Source organism: Cucurbita moschata, unplaced genomic scaffold (genome assembly GCF_002738365.1).
Source record: "Cucurbita moschata cultivar Rifu unplaced genomic scaffold, Cmos_1.0 Cmo_Scf00016, whole genome shotgun sequence".
NCBI classification, from domain to species: domain Eukaryota; kingdom Viridiplantae; phylum Streptophyta; class Magnoliopsida; order Cucurbitales; family Cucurbitaceae; genus Cucurbita; species Cucurbita moschata.
The window spans coordinates 2,471,558-2,487,033 of NW_019268532.1; the positions used below are offsets into that span (position 1 = coordinate 2,471,558).

Sequence of the window (15,476 nt, forward strand, 5' to 3'; positions counted from 1 at the left end):
TCGGATTCTTGATTCATTTGAACACTTCTACTGATTATGGTTAAACCATGTTAAAAGTATGGTATCATTTGAACACTTCTAATATGAATGAGTCGGATTCTTGATTCATTTGAACACTTCTACTGATTATGGTTAAACCATGTTAAAAGTATGGTATCATTTGAACACTTCTACTGATTATGGTTAAACCATGTTAAAAGTATGGTAAGGTAGGGTTAGATTGTAACTCTATTTTCAGATTAGTCGGGTTGACCCGACCGAAACTATGTCAATTTACGAACCAACCCAAGTCTTCAATTTTTCAAAATTCAAACCAACCCAAATCGAGAAAAAAAAAATCTAACCTAACTCAATGTAAAATTTATGGTTTGAACGGTATAATATGGATTGATCAAATTCTCGAGTCATTTGAACACCTCTAGTAATTATAGATACAAGTAATTACGAGCATTTATTTTTTTAGATACTAAAACAACATTTTCAAACGTATTATATCTCATCTGATCTCTTTAATAATTTTAAAATGGTATAGTTTAGGGTTTAGGGTTATTTTTAAAAAATAATATCATATAATTAATATTCCTTATGCTATATAATATCCAAACCCAACATAGAATAAAGATAAGATATAGAAAAAAAAGAAGACTTTGGCCATCTTTTTAATTGGTTTGGCCATAATGCCATGGTTAGTAGAATGATTTATTAGGCATAACACTTTATAAAGCTTTATATATATATATATATATATATATATATTTGATAAGATAAGAATATTAATCAAATAAATATTCCATACATAGCAATTTATAGTATCTGATCTAGAAGTCTGTGTTTGAACGCATTTAATTGAAATTTGCCTAACATAATTCGTTAATGTTCTAATCAACCTAACCCGAGCCATATGGTTCGGGTAGGATTGTAAATTTATTTGAATTCTGTTAAGTTCAGATAAACGAAAATTTATGGATTAGGTTGGTTCATGGATTCTCGGACTAAATTGAATTAAACCAAACTAACATGAATTTATTATTAATTTTAAAAGATACAAATTATATATACATATTTTTATTTATTGTCATGTTTTTGTCTGACCATTGGGTGATCACTAACAGTGGTATTTGTGGGTCTAATAAGCTCAACTGGTACTAAGTCATTTAACTGCTCGTAGAATTCAGCTAGCTCGAGTTTAAACGTATGACATTCGTTCGTGGCAGACGATTCTGCTCCTGATATGATATCAACCTCGCTATTTATCCTCCTAAGTGGAGATAAATACTTTGTCTGACTTCCTTGTCTCACGTCGCAGTGTTTTTGAGTTGACCGCAAGATTTTTGTTGGGGTTGGCTCGTTTGAGCTTCCCTCTGTAGTGATAACAAGTATAGGTTCATCATGGCTTAGATCTTTCCGACATCTAAAAAAAAGATTAATTTTAATTTTTTTTCCAAATTTAAGTCGAAATTAAGTGATAAATCTTAATTAAATGTTTCAAAATAAATAAATAGTTTTATTAAAAATAAAAATTTGATTAAATGATCTCACAACTCGAACTCAAAAAATTTAAAATTTAATAATAATTTAATTGGATTAATTAAATATTTTAATTTAATTATTAAATTTAATTTAATTTCCCTCTTTTTATTATATCTTTTAAAAGATTCTAAGAACATATCTTGAAGGTTGAATGCATCTTTTTTTTTTTGGTATAAAAGTAATTTTAAAAAAATAATAAAATAAAAATTTAACTTTTGTGGCGTGGCATTTCTCCACTTTAATTTTGTAATTAATTAATTCATAATTATTCCCAATAAATTTTTAATTAATAAATTTAGAAATCCAAGAAGCTTCTTGTTTGGAAGGACCAATTAAACTTCGACCACTAACCAGATATCAATTTATAATTAATTCAAATATTTATTAATGTCTTTATTTAACTATATAGTATATTTGATTGATTAATTAGACTATGGTCTTGGAGTGATGATAATTTAAATTTAATATTAATAATGCCATATCTTTTTTAGAATATGATATTGATAAATAAATAAATATTACCTGCCACATATTTCCACTTTTTAAAGTAATTTTTGGTGTTTATTAATCGGGGATCTAATTATTCTTTCATAATTATAATAACACGTTTCCTTCAACCATATAATAAAAAGTTAGTGCTTTCATTTTCGTACTTTCACTTTCTCACATATATGGATTTCTAATGATATACAAAATTAGGGTTTAGGGTTTGGTGATTGTTCGGGTTTTTAAAATCAGTCTGTAAATACTAATTTTACTTATAAATTTCAAAGTTTTGCTTTCTACTGTTGTGAAAATCTTCACTGGTTCGGGAGGAGAACGAAACACCGTTTATAAGGGTGTGGAAACCTTTTCTTAGCGCACACGTTTTAAAGCCTTGAGGAGAAGTTCGAAGCGAAAAGCCCAAAGAGGACAATATCGGCTAGTGGTGGATCTGGGGCGTTACAAATGGTATTAGAGCCAGACACCGGACGATGTGCTAGCCTTCTCGTTGTTCCCCGAATGGGGTAGACATGAGGCGGTGTGCCAGTAAGGACACTGGGCCCCAAAAGGGGTGGATTGTGATGTCCCATAAGGGTGTGGAAACCTTTCCATAGGAGAGACGCAGAAGCCCAAAAGGAAAAGTCCAAAAAGGACAATATTTTCAACCAAAATTCTTATCAAATCGGGACTAAACGATTCAAAAAGCTAAGGGAATAAGAGTTAATATTAGTGATTTCGGGATTTGTTCCCGAAACCAAATTAGGGTTCTTTTTCAACGAGCATGTGTTGAAGAGATTTAGATCTAATTTCATCCTCTTAAGATCAATAGTATGTATCTTAACGAGTTGACGTCTAAATGAATTTACGTCTAATTAATTATATTTATTTTTTATTTAATTGAAATTAAATAATCCAAACTGCAACGTAGTACTTTAAACCTCATCACTAGCAACTCAATTAAAGATATGATTAAAAATTACAATCACATGAATTTTAGCTACTCTTTTTGTGGTAATCACGTATCTAGATATGACGAAGTATATCTTGAGCTAGGCTATAAAGAACGTTCACTATCTAAAAGAGTCTACGTAACCTATAAACTCGACTTTTCAACGGTCACGTTTGAAGCCACGTATGACAAAAGATGTCATTCACTTGTATTTTGGGATGAGGTGTGACAACATCAGCTCTCGGGACCTAAAGTTCATATCACTATTGAAACAGTGTAGAAAATTAAGATGATGATGTAAACATCGCAAATTAGACAGAAAAGCTTCTGTTTTGAACATTTTAACCTATTTTCTTAAATAACGACTCGAAAATTTTCATTTAATTTAAGGTCACTATTGTATACATATCATAAACATTGAATGCGGAAATACATCATTTAAACTTTCATAAAACATGACCTTTAGCTTAAAACACAACCATGGACTTACGTGTTTTGAAAACACCTTTAAAAACGACACAACAAACGACTAAACAAAATAAATAAACGTTTAAATTAAAAACATTTTATTCTAGCCTAAGTCTAAGAAAATAAGTACGACAACCTGTGCATGTGCCATGGTCTCGATCGAAATGTTTTGCTTTAACTTGAAATAGAGGTAGCTCGTAGCTACTCAGTAAGTGACCCCCACTGTTGGGGGTTAAATGCAAGAACATGTGAATGCAATGACGGGATTTATCATATCAGTCTATCCATACGTACGAGTATGGGCTCACCAGTCAGTTCGCATACCCCGAGGTCCATATGTAAATAATGATTGGGTTAGTATTGAAAATTCGAACAGTTCGTGTAAAGCGGAGGGGTATTTTGGTGTCCCTTGGGAGGGTAGAAGGGGCAAAGTGATGGGAAAAGAAGGGCATGAGGAGACATCGAGAAGGGTCTTTTTAATGGGGGGAGTGGCAGAGCTCACTCACTCACACACACACACCCAATATGAAGTGTTCAATAATGAAGTTAGGCAGCAAAAGACAGTTCACCCAAAACCATTTTTTTAATACCCAAAAAGAACAAAAAAGTGGACAGTCTCATCCCACTAGCTATGTCTTAATGGATTGTTCTAAGCTGTCCACTTATCCCCTCTCTTCTTCTTCTTCTCTTACATCATTTTTTGCTTTGAATATGTTTGTGCTTCCCATGATGACAAGGAAGTTTCAATTTTATTAGGGTTTTTTTCTCGTGTTCGATCCTTGTAGATAAGACTTTCGTAAATGGTTTTATCCGTCTTTGTTCTTTTCTTTATTCAAGTAGTTTTTTCGTCGTTAAATTAACTGTGAGATCTCGTATGGGTTGGAGAAGGGAACGAAACATTCATTATAAGGGTGTGAAAACCTCTCCATAACATACGTGTTTTAAAAACGTTGAGGGGAAGTTTGAAAGAGAAAGACCAAAGAGGATAATATCTGCTAGCAGTGGACTTGAGCTGTTACAAATGATATTAGAGTAGTCTAGAGATGACAATATCTACTAGTAGTGGGCTTGGTTTGTTACAAATGGTATCAGAGCTAGACACCAAGCTCTGTGCTAGTGAGAAAGTTGAGCCCTGAAAAGGGGTGGCACCGAACAGTGTGCCAACGAGGACGTTGAACCCCAAAGGGGGTGGACACTGAACGGTGTGCTAGCTAAGATGTTGGCCCTCAAAGGGAATGGACACCAGGCAATGTGCCAATGAGAACACGGAGCCCCAAAGGGAGGTGAACATCGAGCGATATGCCAGCAAGAACGCTGGGCCCTGAAAGGAGGTGGACATTGGGCAGTGTGCTAGCGAGGTCATTGGGTCTTAAAGAAGAGAGAATTGTGAGATCGCACGTTGATTGGAGAGAGGAATGAGTATCAGCCAAGACACTTAGCTACCAAGTGGGGTAGATTGTGAGATCCGAGGAGACGGAAAGCCAAAAGAAAAGAATATCTATATTTTAATTTTGAATTATTTAAAAAGATTTTATAAATAATATAAACCAAATTTGTAATTTAATTTAAGAAATAATATTAAAAAATTGATATGAATTTTTTTTATACTAATGTAATAATAATTAATTGTTTATAAATAAAAAAAATAACTGATCGTAATTAATTAATTTTTTAATAATATTTTTAAGGGACCAATATTTTTATTTCTTTTTTAATTTCTAAAAGAGGCTTTTGGGTTGGCCCGGACCACAGCCGCTGTGGTCCAACTTTTTAACCACGGGCCGCTCATTTCTATAAAGCCCAAATTGGTTTCCCCATTAGCCCTTAATGGGCCGTAGAATCCTAAAAGCCCAATGGGCCGTAAATCGTGTCTGGTTTATTTTAAGATCCTAAAAGCCCAATGACTCGTAAAAACATTTTTTTTTAATTTTATAAAGGGATGAAAAATAAATACAAGATGAAGAATTATACCTGTTGTTTATTTATTTTTTTTAAAATTTTGTGTTTAATAAATTTTTAATTTTCAATTTTTTTAAAATTTAATTATTTTACAATTTCTGATATATTGGTAAAAACTCATCGGCGACCTGTGTTTGGCGTTATTGCTAAAGCTTCGATTTTGAGGCGGCGGATTCTGTGTTTACCTTCGATTCTCCAACACCGTTTGTGTTCGCCGCCGATTTGGGAACTTCATTGATCCATCAACCGAAAGCTTCCGCGTGTTTGCGTCGTTTCGAAGGAACCCAGTCAAGTCAATTCCAGTCCAATCGAATGTTTCTGCAAGTGTTTTGGTGACCGGAAGTTAGGGTTTCGTTTGTAGCTAAAACCAGCGCCCAACCCTAAATCTTCGCATCCGTGCATTCTCACGTTCGTCGGGTAATTCGTCTTCATGACCTAATTTGTTCCCCTCTTTTTTTGGTTCATTAATTGTTGGCTGCGGCAATGATTTATGGGTTCTTTTGGAATCGGTTGAATGTGTTGTTCTAATAGTAAGAATCGGTTGAAATGCTTTAGTCGATTTATCAGTTTCTCCACTCTCCACTTCTTCAGGTTGTTTTTTTGTTCAATCTTTGAGGAAAGAGTATGATCATTTGTTCTACGGTCACTGCTGGGTTTGTTTGAAGCGATTCAATGAGGGGAGAGAGTGAGAGAATGGCAAGACAGCAGCCCCATAATCATATGGAGAGTGGCATTCCAGGAACTGCATCTACTCTTTATGTGCAGGAAGAGCCTTTGAACTCTGCACGTAAATGGTATTTCTGTAAACAGGAAATTGAACATAATTCTCCATCCAGGAAGGATGGAATTGATTTCAAGAAAGAGTCTCAACTGAGGAAGTCATATTGCTCGTTTCTTCAAGAGCTTGGCATGAAGCTGAAAGTGTAAGTCTTCATTAATTTATATGCATGTGACAGTTTATGTATTTCTTTTATACATGTTTTTGCTGAGCACTTCCTACGAAATTTGTAAAATTATCTTTCTTTGTGGTTATCTGTTTTGTCATTGCAGATCTAGCTATCTTTATTCTTCAGTCTCCAAGTTTTTTTGGCTCACATAAGTTTTGTTTGGCCATCTATTATCGTTGCTAGTTAACGCTTTCATAGTTTCATGGGGGATTTTGGTTAAGTTTGTTACGGAATAGGACGCCTAGGAAGAGAACAGCTGGAAATATGGATATGTTTGTGTTTGAATTTGCACTAGTATTGGTCTAATGAGCTTATGAGTAAAACATGTGGTGTCTGGGTTGAGATTTCTAAGATATGATGATAACTACGAAAGCGTTGAACAAATGATCATTGGCATATTCGTATTTGATGATAACTGCTACGTAGATACACCTTAGAAAATATGTTTGCTCCCCATAGCTGGTCAAGTAAACCACACTCAATCTTCGGATGGGAAGGTAACATTTTATGGTAATCTTATTTATCGCTCTACTGTCAATACACACCGTCAACTCCCATCTTTTTTGGTGTTGACAATGCTTGCACAGCACAAGGACTTAAGCTAGGTTGTATATGTCCTTTTTCAAGCAATTCCCAAACCTGTCCATGAAGGATTTTATATTCATCAGAACTCATTTTATAATGTGGTAAATGAGGGATGATAGATCCTGGAAGAAAGTCAATCTGATGTTGAATATCTCTCAATGAGGGAAAGTCTATTGGTATATTGGTAATGCTTGGGAATTTGTCGAATTAGTGCTGAATTCTGGTGGAATGTTTTCTCCATACTCTGTTTCATTCCTCAGCTTTTGATTTGATTTGATTTCTTGAGAAAGGTATTGTTTTGATGGTTGAATTGTGAAAAGTTGACCTTTGCTTTCACTTTTTGTATCATCACCTTTTAAGTGGCATGCATCCATTTCAAGGAAATCTCAATCCACTTGGTCTTTATAACTGCCATTTCAAGTACATCACAAACCATTTGGTCTTTATAGCTATTACCTAGTTACACCGGAACTGTACATATTTCGTTTATTTGTGCTTCATCTTCCCTCTTAATCCAACCAACCTTATATTGTGTTGGATGTGGATCCACCATAAGATTAGGTGTGCTAACAAGCTTTTCTTGAAACCGTATTCTCACTGCTTCTGCTATCTATGATGACCGTGCATATTTTCCCATTTATTGTACATCTTGTCTTAAAAGGGAATGCCTTCATGAATTGGATTCAGTCATTTGAGTTAAGAGGTGGATGATACATGATCATTCTTCACCTTCAATGGATTCAATATGTGTTATTGATTCAGATTCTCCACATATGCCGTCATCCAAATTGTGATTGTCCTCAATCAGTGCTAAAGAGCAGTCTTTGAGGGCATTCATGGATAGATGTTCACTTTGTCCAAACCTAAAACATTTGCCAACGTTGGTCTGTTGTAGGGATTGGTGTTCTTTTTGGTTGTTTGTTTTGCATATTCGATTTCTTTGATTTTGGTGACCCACCTTCCCCTGTAGGTGTTCCTTGATTGTTCCCAGGATGTTCTTCTGGACATTTTCTTGAATTCCTCATTTGTTCTTCAATAGTTGTTGCCCAGGTTATGGCATCTGAAAGATATCCCGAGGATTGTAGCTGTACTTGGTTTTTAATATCAGATTGCAGGCCAGAGACAAAGCTTGAAACTCGATGATGCTCATTATTGACCATACTACTAAAAACACTTTATCTGTGGATTTCTTCCGTATATTCGTGCACCGTGCGCTTTCAAGATTGCCATTTTATAGTTCTGTTGTATGCATTGTGCATATTGCTTATGGGCATAGCGAAGTGTCTCCCTCCTTTCCATCATTCTCCAGATTCATCACCATCATCACAGTTCAACTTTCAAGCACTCACCAATTATTAGAAGAAAATTTCTTCAACTGTACTCTGTTCATATTTAAATAGATTCAACTATTTCTTCTGCTCTATTCTTTTAGGTGAGAAATCTTTCTTACAATGGATGTTCTTCATATAACTTTTTAGCCACACTTCGTTTGTTTCCACTTACGGGCCTCTAGAGGATTGGACCTGGCACTTTTTTCTGTAGCCCGTTTTGGTTGCTTAAATGTTGATGGTTGTAGCTATATGTAATCTTTTATCTTACGGCAATAATGATTACTTTTACCAAATTTTCACGTGGATGTGCTGATTTGTATATCTTTCAGGCCTCAAGTAACAATTGCAAGTGCCATGATGGTTTGCCACCGATTCTATATGCGTCAGTCCCATGCTAAAAATGACTGGCAGGTGCGTTGATTGATTAAAGTTTGTTTTCTGCATTCCTTTCCTATAGTAAGCCCATTGATATTTGAAAAGTTACAATGCAGTAGTCTCTCAAGTTTCCTTAAAAGAGGAAATACTAATGCATCATACCGTGAACAAGTTGATAATAGTTACACAAAAGGCCTTCCAACTAGAATTGATTGTGAAGGAAGAATAAATCCTTCTCCAAGAAGCAGCCGTAGCGTTTAATGATCTCAAGTATTTCCTCCATATATTTGTTCCTTTCTGTTCAAAGACCCCTCGAAGTAATATTGACCGTGTTGACCATAATAATTAATACTATTTTTTTTCAACTGAATGCTATGAACCTCAAGAAAACATTAGCTTGCTTCCAATTGAAGACACATGTGAAACTGAATCCTTGAAACACTGACGCCCCAAATTTTTTGCTTTAAGAAAAACGAGAAAACAAATGATTGTTGTAACGCCTCTAATTTTCTTGACCTAATTAGTGACGTCACCCATGCGTGTATACATAAAAGTTCAAAAACCCAAAATAAACATATCTCAGAATAAGAAAACATTCGTTAGCTGAAAACCGAAAATTTAAATAAAACAATCATTCAACGATTTAACTTAAATCCCAATTAAAAAATAAACGGCCCAACAATGCCCTCTCATCAACTTCTATGGTATCCTCAGCCTCCACCGTCAACCGTGCATGGGTGCCTTGCCTTTACCTAAAAAATTTAGGTAGCACGTGACTTGAGTATTTTATGAAATACTCAGTTAGTGAGACCTAGCTTTCATAAACTCTACATGACCTTGGGCTCTTTTCTTTTCTGGGCAGGGTTGAATGTGTGGTACTCTCCACACACGGCCCATGGGCCCACCAGGTGGGCTCGTATACGTACCCCTGGGCCTGGCTTGGTCAGGCACAACGTATAACACGTTCACCGGATGCCACATAATAGAAAAGACCTGCATGATATCATGGCGAGCATAAATATCGTATTCTTACTTTCATGACATTAAGGGGAAATATCCCGATGCAAATGACATACAGATATGTATGAGGTCCCATGTCTTTCATTACATGACATAATACATAATACAAAATATGTTTCCTTTCCTTTATACAAATTCATAACATAACTCAATTATGCTACGTGTATGCATGACATCGTTCATCACATTCATAGCATGTAATATTATCATAACATTCATAACATTTTATAAAATTACTAGAAAACACAATCAGTGCATGACATCGTTCATCACATTCATAGCATGTAATATTATCATAACATTCATAACATTTTATAAAATTACTAGAAAACACAATCAGTGCATAACATGGTCATATCACATAAAAATAAGGTGCATGCAAAAGCCACAACGCACGCACTAACATACAACATAAATTAGGCTAATAAATTAGGCTAACTCCAACAGTAAAGTTACTTACCTCGATGGTCTTGGACGAAGTTACTCACAAAGCTAACTCCGAAAGCTAACTCCGAAGGCTAACTACTTCCTTGAAAGGCAAAAACAAGGGCAGAAACAGCTTCAGAAGGGCCAAAAACCTAGAAATTGATATATTATGAGTATACAGAAACAATTACTCCCCGATTCCAAACCCTTGTCAGCCAGTATACTCGTAATATATCGATTTCTAGGTTTTCGGCCTTTTCGAAGTTGTTTCTGCCCTTGTTTTTTCCTTTTGAGGAAGTAGTTAGCCGTTGGAGTTAGTGAGTAACTTCGGCCAAGGCCATCGAGGTAAGTGGCTTTACTATTGGAGTTAGCCTAATTTATTTTGTATGTTGGTGCGTGCCCTGTGGCTTTTGCATGCACTTTATTTTTATGTGATATGACCATGTTATGCACTGATTGTGTTTTTTGGTAACGTTATAAAATGTTATGGATGTTATGATAATATTACATGCTATGAATGTGATGAACGTTGCCATGCATACACGTAGCATAATTGAGTTATGTTATGAAATGTATAAAGGAAATGAAACGTATTTTGTATTACGTAATATGTCATGTAATGAAAGACATGGGACCTCATGCATATCTATATGTCATTTGCATCGGGATACTTCCCCTTAATGTCATGAAAGTAAGAATACGATATTTATGTTTGCCATGATATCATGCCGGTCTTTTCTATTCTGTGGCGTCCGATGAACGTGTAATACGTTGTGCCCGACCAAGCCAGGCCCAAGGGTACGTATACGAGCCCGCCTGGTGGGCCCATGGGTTGTGTGTGGAGAAGTATCACACGTCCAACCCTGCCCAAAAAAGAAAAGAGCCCAAGGCCACGTAAAATTTATGAAAGTTAGGTCCCACTCATATGTTGCATGTGTTTGCCTATCTAACCCCCAACAGTGGGGTGACTTACTGAGTACTTCATAAAATACTCAAGCCACGTGCTACCTAAATTTTTCAGATAAAGGCCAGACACTAATGCACGGTTGATGGTGGAGGCTGAAGATACCATGGAAGTTGATGAGGGGGCATTGTTGGACAGTTTATTTTTTAACCTAAATTTTTCAAATAAAGGCCAGACACTAATGCACGGTTGACGGTGGAGGCTGAGGATACCATGGAAGTTGATGAGGGGGCATTGTTGGACAGTTTATTTTTTAATTGGGATTTTAAATTAAATCGTTGAGTGATTGTTTTATTTAAATTTTCTGTTTTCAGTTCGAACTTTTATGTAAGACCTTGGTGTTATTTCCAAAGCTATTTATTATAAATTTCCCCTTTATGATTCATGCACGCATGGGTGACGTCACTAATTAGGTTAAGAAAATTAGGGGCGTTCCCGTCTACTTTTAAACATAAAACTTCAGCAACTTGGATTCATAACTAGACAAGGGCATCTTTGGATTTTATTTGCTGTAGCGTGAACAATTTATCTTCCTTGATTAGTTCAGTGGATGTTTTTTGATTAAGTTGGAAGAAAAAAAAAAGCGTCTCTTTATATATTAGAATTGTTATGGGAGCATGTTCATCTGGAACAAACCTTTAAAGCTTATTCCTCTAGGAAAAACAATTTGGTGAAGTAATGTTTTGATTGGAAAAATCTCGAATCGTCCTAGACTGGGTGGTTCACAAAGATTACCATCTCCATGGAGCAACAAGATTGGTTGGATTGTGTTTTGGGAGATGTCGGAGACTTCTAGTGGGAAGTGTTCTAGTGGGTAAATTGGAAGTGGTGGAAGGAAAGATCTCAGTTAGAAATGTCTCCTTAAAAGGAGCTTTCTTTGTAACGTTTCAAGTATCACTGAAAATTTGGGTTCTGTTTAAAATAAATTAGAATCAGATCCTATACTTCCTCATGAATTCTTTCTATTCTTAAGGATCTCTTATTTGTCTGTTGTATGGGATTTTGTTTTATAAGTCAAACTTGTATACTTTGTTGCAGACAATCGGAACAACAGGCATGTTTCTTGCCTGTAAGATTGAAGAGACACCAAGGTTTCTGAATGATGTTGTTGTTGTGGCTTATGAGTTGATATACCAATGGGATCCTTCTGCCCCTAAAAGAATTAGACAAAAAGTACAGTACTCTGCCTATTATCTTCTTTAACATTTATGTTAAGTGATTGGATGACCGAACGAAAATTCTGCTTGTAGGAAGTTTTCAACAAACAAAAGGAACTAATCTTGATTGGGGAAAGGCTTCTATTGTCAACGCTTGCATTTGATGTCGACGTTCAACTTCCCTACAAGCCACTCGTTACTGCTCTAAAAAGATTAGGAATGGCTGCTGATCTTGGGAAGGTGGCCTGGAATTTTGTAAATGATTGGTAAAGATCTTCATCTTACTCACAAGTTTCTGTTTGCTTGGTGCTAGTTTGATGTAACCTTTTTAGTGAATTGTAGCTTATCTTTTAGAGATTAATGTCACCATCATGAAACTTGTAGGCTTTATACAACATTGTGCTTGGAGTACAAACCCCATTATATTGCTGCTGGTTCGATATTCCTCGCTTCCAAATTTCAAAAAGTGAAATTGCCTTCGGATAAGGGAAAGGTTTGGTGGATGGAGTTTGATGTTTCACCGAAACAGTTACAAGGTTGTTAAAATGAATCTTTGTACTCATATTTTATTGTCGTTTGTTGAGAGCATTTATCATTTTCTTTGGAATTCTTTCAGAGGTTATACAGAAAATGTTGAAGTTATTTGAGAAAGATAGAAAACAAAACCTACCACCTTCAAAGACTCATCAGCCTGAACCTTTAGATGGACAAACAAGGGTTGATAGCTCCCAATCATGTATATCCAGCGTGACAATTTCCAATCAGCTTGATAGTCATGATGCCACGACGGAGGCCAGTGACTGCAACGAGCCTGTAATGCCTAATTGTTGCCACAATCAGGAAACTATAAATTACTGCATCAGTCCTGTGGAAGTTTTACCCTGCCAAACAAGTGATACTGGGAGTTCAAGTAGTGCTATCGACAATGGTGATACTGGGATTTGTCGGAGTACCGAGGAAAATTATCCTGATCAGACCACACAGTCAACAACTGGTTCTATTTCGGTTTCTAAGGACTACAGTAAGATAAACGTATTCCAAATCAGGGAGGCAATAAAGAGAAGACGACTTTGTAGAGCTACAAGTACAAAGGAAGTACAGACCATGAGCCCCGATATTGACAGCGAAGCATGGATCGAGAAGGAGCTGGAACACGGAATAGAGTTAGAATATGAATCGTCATTGAAGAAGAGAATAAAGGCATCTTGAAGTTTGCAATGCAATTCTTCTTACTGATAAAGTATCATCAATATTTTTCTTGTCAGAGATTTTGATTAATTCCAGGAAATTCTGCTACTGTAAGTATTAAGATTTTCAGCTTATTATTCATTCTTTTGATAGTTCTATCCTCCATCTCTTGTGTAGTCTAATAACGTACCATTACATGTTTATATGGAAGTGTATTTATATCACAACGTTCTAATCGTTCTTCGACGAATGTATTAGCCTTTATCATTAGTTCCATTTTGTATCTAATCTTAGTTACTTTTGTGATTTTTTCTTCTTTATGTGAGCGAGATACAATTTGACCTTTCGGATATAAATATATGTACAGGTAATTGTTTTCAACACTCCTGATTTCGTCTACAAGATCGTATCACATTTATTTTTATGCAGTTTTGTTATATTGCTTGTTGATTTTTCCTCGTGTTTAGGTTGCTTGAATCATGTTAACACTAAACGCAACACGTTACTATCGTAATACTTTGTTTTACTGGTAAAATGCCACTGTTTTGAAGTTGGGTTCAGAATCTTTGGAGTTGGATATGCCACAGTACTGTGTATTATTATCTTTTGTCCTATGAATCTGCTAGAAGCTCAAAGCCATTGAAAGATTTAGTAGAAGAATTATTTGAGTCCAGGTACCTTTCCCTGCCCATAGGAGGTAGTTAAGCCTGATGCTTTTATAAGATTAACGCGTTTTATTGTTCGAGCATTGCTAAAAGAATTTTTCTTCCGTTTTCACTTTCAGAGATCCTTCTTTTAGGTAGCGAGAAGGCTGAGCTCCGAAGGAAATGTGCCAGCAAGGATGCTGGACCCTGAAGGGGGTGGATTTGGGGGTCCCACGTCGATTGAAGAAGGGAATGAGTGTGAGCAAGGATGTTGGGCCCTGAAGGGGGTGGATTGTGAGATCCCACATTGGTTGGGGAGGAGAACGAAACTCCCTTTATAAGAGTGTAGAAACCTCTCCCTAACAAACGCGTTTTAAAAACCTTGAGGGATAGCTCGAAAGAGAAAGCCCAAAGAGGACAATATCTGCTAGCGGTGGGCTTGGGCCGTACATATATGATATCACTCTCACTAACTTTTCTCTTAAAAACCTTTCACTCCCTCCTAGCAGAAGCAAATCACTTGGAAGCGCGGCAATTTTTCGAATGCCCGTCGGTGAAATTCTTTATCCTTTGTTGCTTGAATCATGCATGAGGGGATGTCATCATGTACATTGGCACCCATGATCTTGCATTGCTACTATTATACAAACCTCATAGACAGCAAGGCCATAGGGAATCAAATTGTATAAGGCAAAGCTTTTAGCTTACTTAGCATTATAGAAAGAAAGACATTCCCAGGCAGGGTGCTTGGTTTCATCCTCCTTTTGTGAGAGACCATTTTCTTTCTTTTCTTTTTCTTTTTTCCTTTAGTTAAATGGCTTGTCTCTTCCCAACACACCTTTAAATCTTATTTACTTTAAAAACTCCTTTTAGAAACCGTGGAGAAACGTCTTTTGACTTGAATAGTATGTTATATTGAACTTTTATGTCGAAAACGATCGTCAAATAATTGCAGGGAATGAAAAAACTGGATCCTATCATATTTCGCTCTTATGTATCGAAACTAAACTAACGTCATCATATTCTTTGAGTAGGTACAAGCATGGTGAAACTCACCAACCGTTACAGGGAAGGACCGTAGAGAAAACGAAAAAGCAAGCTTGTCGATTCTGCATCTCTGTGCATGGCTTAGAGCATACCAGTAAGTTTTAACCATCTCTAAGTTAAGTTCTTTTAACCATTGTTTATCTGCCTGCTTTGTTTATCTCTAAGTTAATTTCTTTTAACTCTTTTAACCGTTGATTAGTATGATAAATTTGGATTACTGTCTGGAATTACTTCATTCATAGAACAAATTTTGCTCTGATAAACACCATTTGAGAAGGGGTTAATTGAGTTCGGTTGTTTTTTACCCCAAGTTAAAAGCTATGGCTTTGTACTTTATAAAGGATACACCTTTTACTGAATGACAGGGATGAGGTGATGGACCCATATGCTATAAAGTTATCAA

The 15,476-nt window shown here is 36.0% G+C and overlaps 1 protein-coding gene across 4 annotated transcripts; it reads left to right on the forward strand.

The window, feature by feature from the left end:
- Positions 1–5,502: 5,502 nt before the first annotated feature.
- LOC111454230 (cyclin-T1-3-like) lies at positions 5,503–15,108 on the forward strand. 4 transcript variants are annotated; one of them, XR_002712396.1, is made up of 8 exons: positions 5,503–5,806; positions 5,981–6,312; positions 8,582–8,663; positions 12,076–12,210; positions 12,288–12,460; positions 12,579–12,730; positions 12,811–13,492; positions 15,061–15,108. XR_002712396.1 is itself a non-coding variant. In XM_023095623.1 (7 exons), exons 2-7 carry the CDS (start codon positions 6,062–6,064, stop codon positions 13,401–13,403), a joined length of 1,386 nt encoding a protein of 461 aa, XP_022951391.1. In that variant the 5' UTR covers positions 5,503–5,806; positions 5,981–6,061; the 3' UTR covers positions 13,404–13,652. The 4 variants fall into 4 exon arrangements, 2 of the variants coding, with proteins under 2 accessions (XP_022951391.1, XP_022951392.1); XR_002712395.1 differs by lacking the exon at positions 15,061–15,108 and adding an exon at positions 13,850–13,939; XM_023095623.1 differs by lacking the exon at positions 15,061–15,108 and having other exon boundaries at positions 12,811–13,652.
- Positions 15,109–15,476: the final 368 nt, after the last annotated feature.

Bases quoted from the DNA above. Each gene is read 5' to 3' on its own strand.
- LOC111454230 (XM_023095623.1), top strand. From the start codon at position 6,062: ATGAGGGGAGAGAGTGAGAGAATGGCAAGACAGCAGCCCCATAATCAT. The intron at 6,313-8,581 runs GTAAGTCTTCAT...TATATCTTTCAG, and splicing joins CTTGGCATGAAGCTGAAAGT to GCCTCAAGTAACAATTGCAA. The intron at 12,731-12,810 runs GTTGTTAAAATG...GAATTCTTTCAG, and splicing joins TTCACCGAAACAGTTACAAG to AGGTTATACAGAAAATGTTG.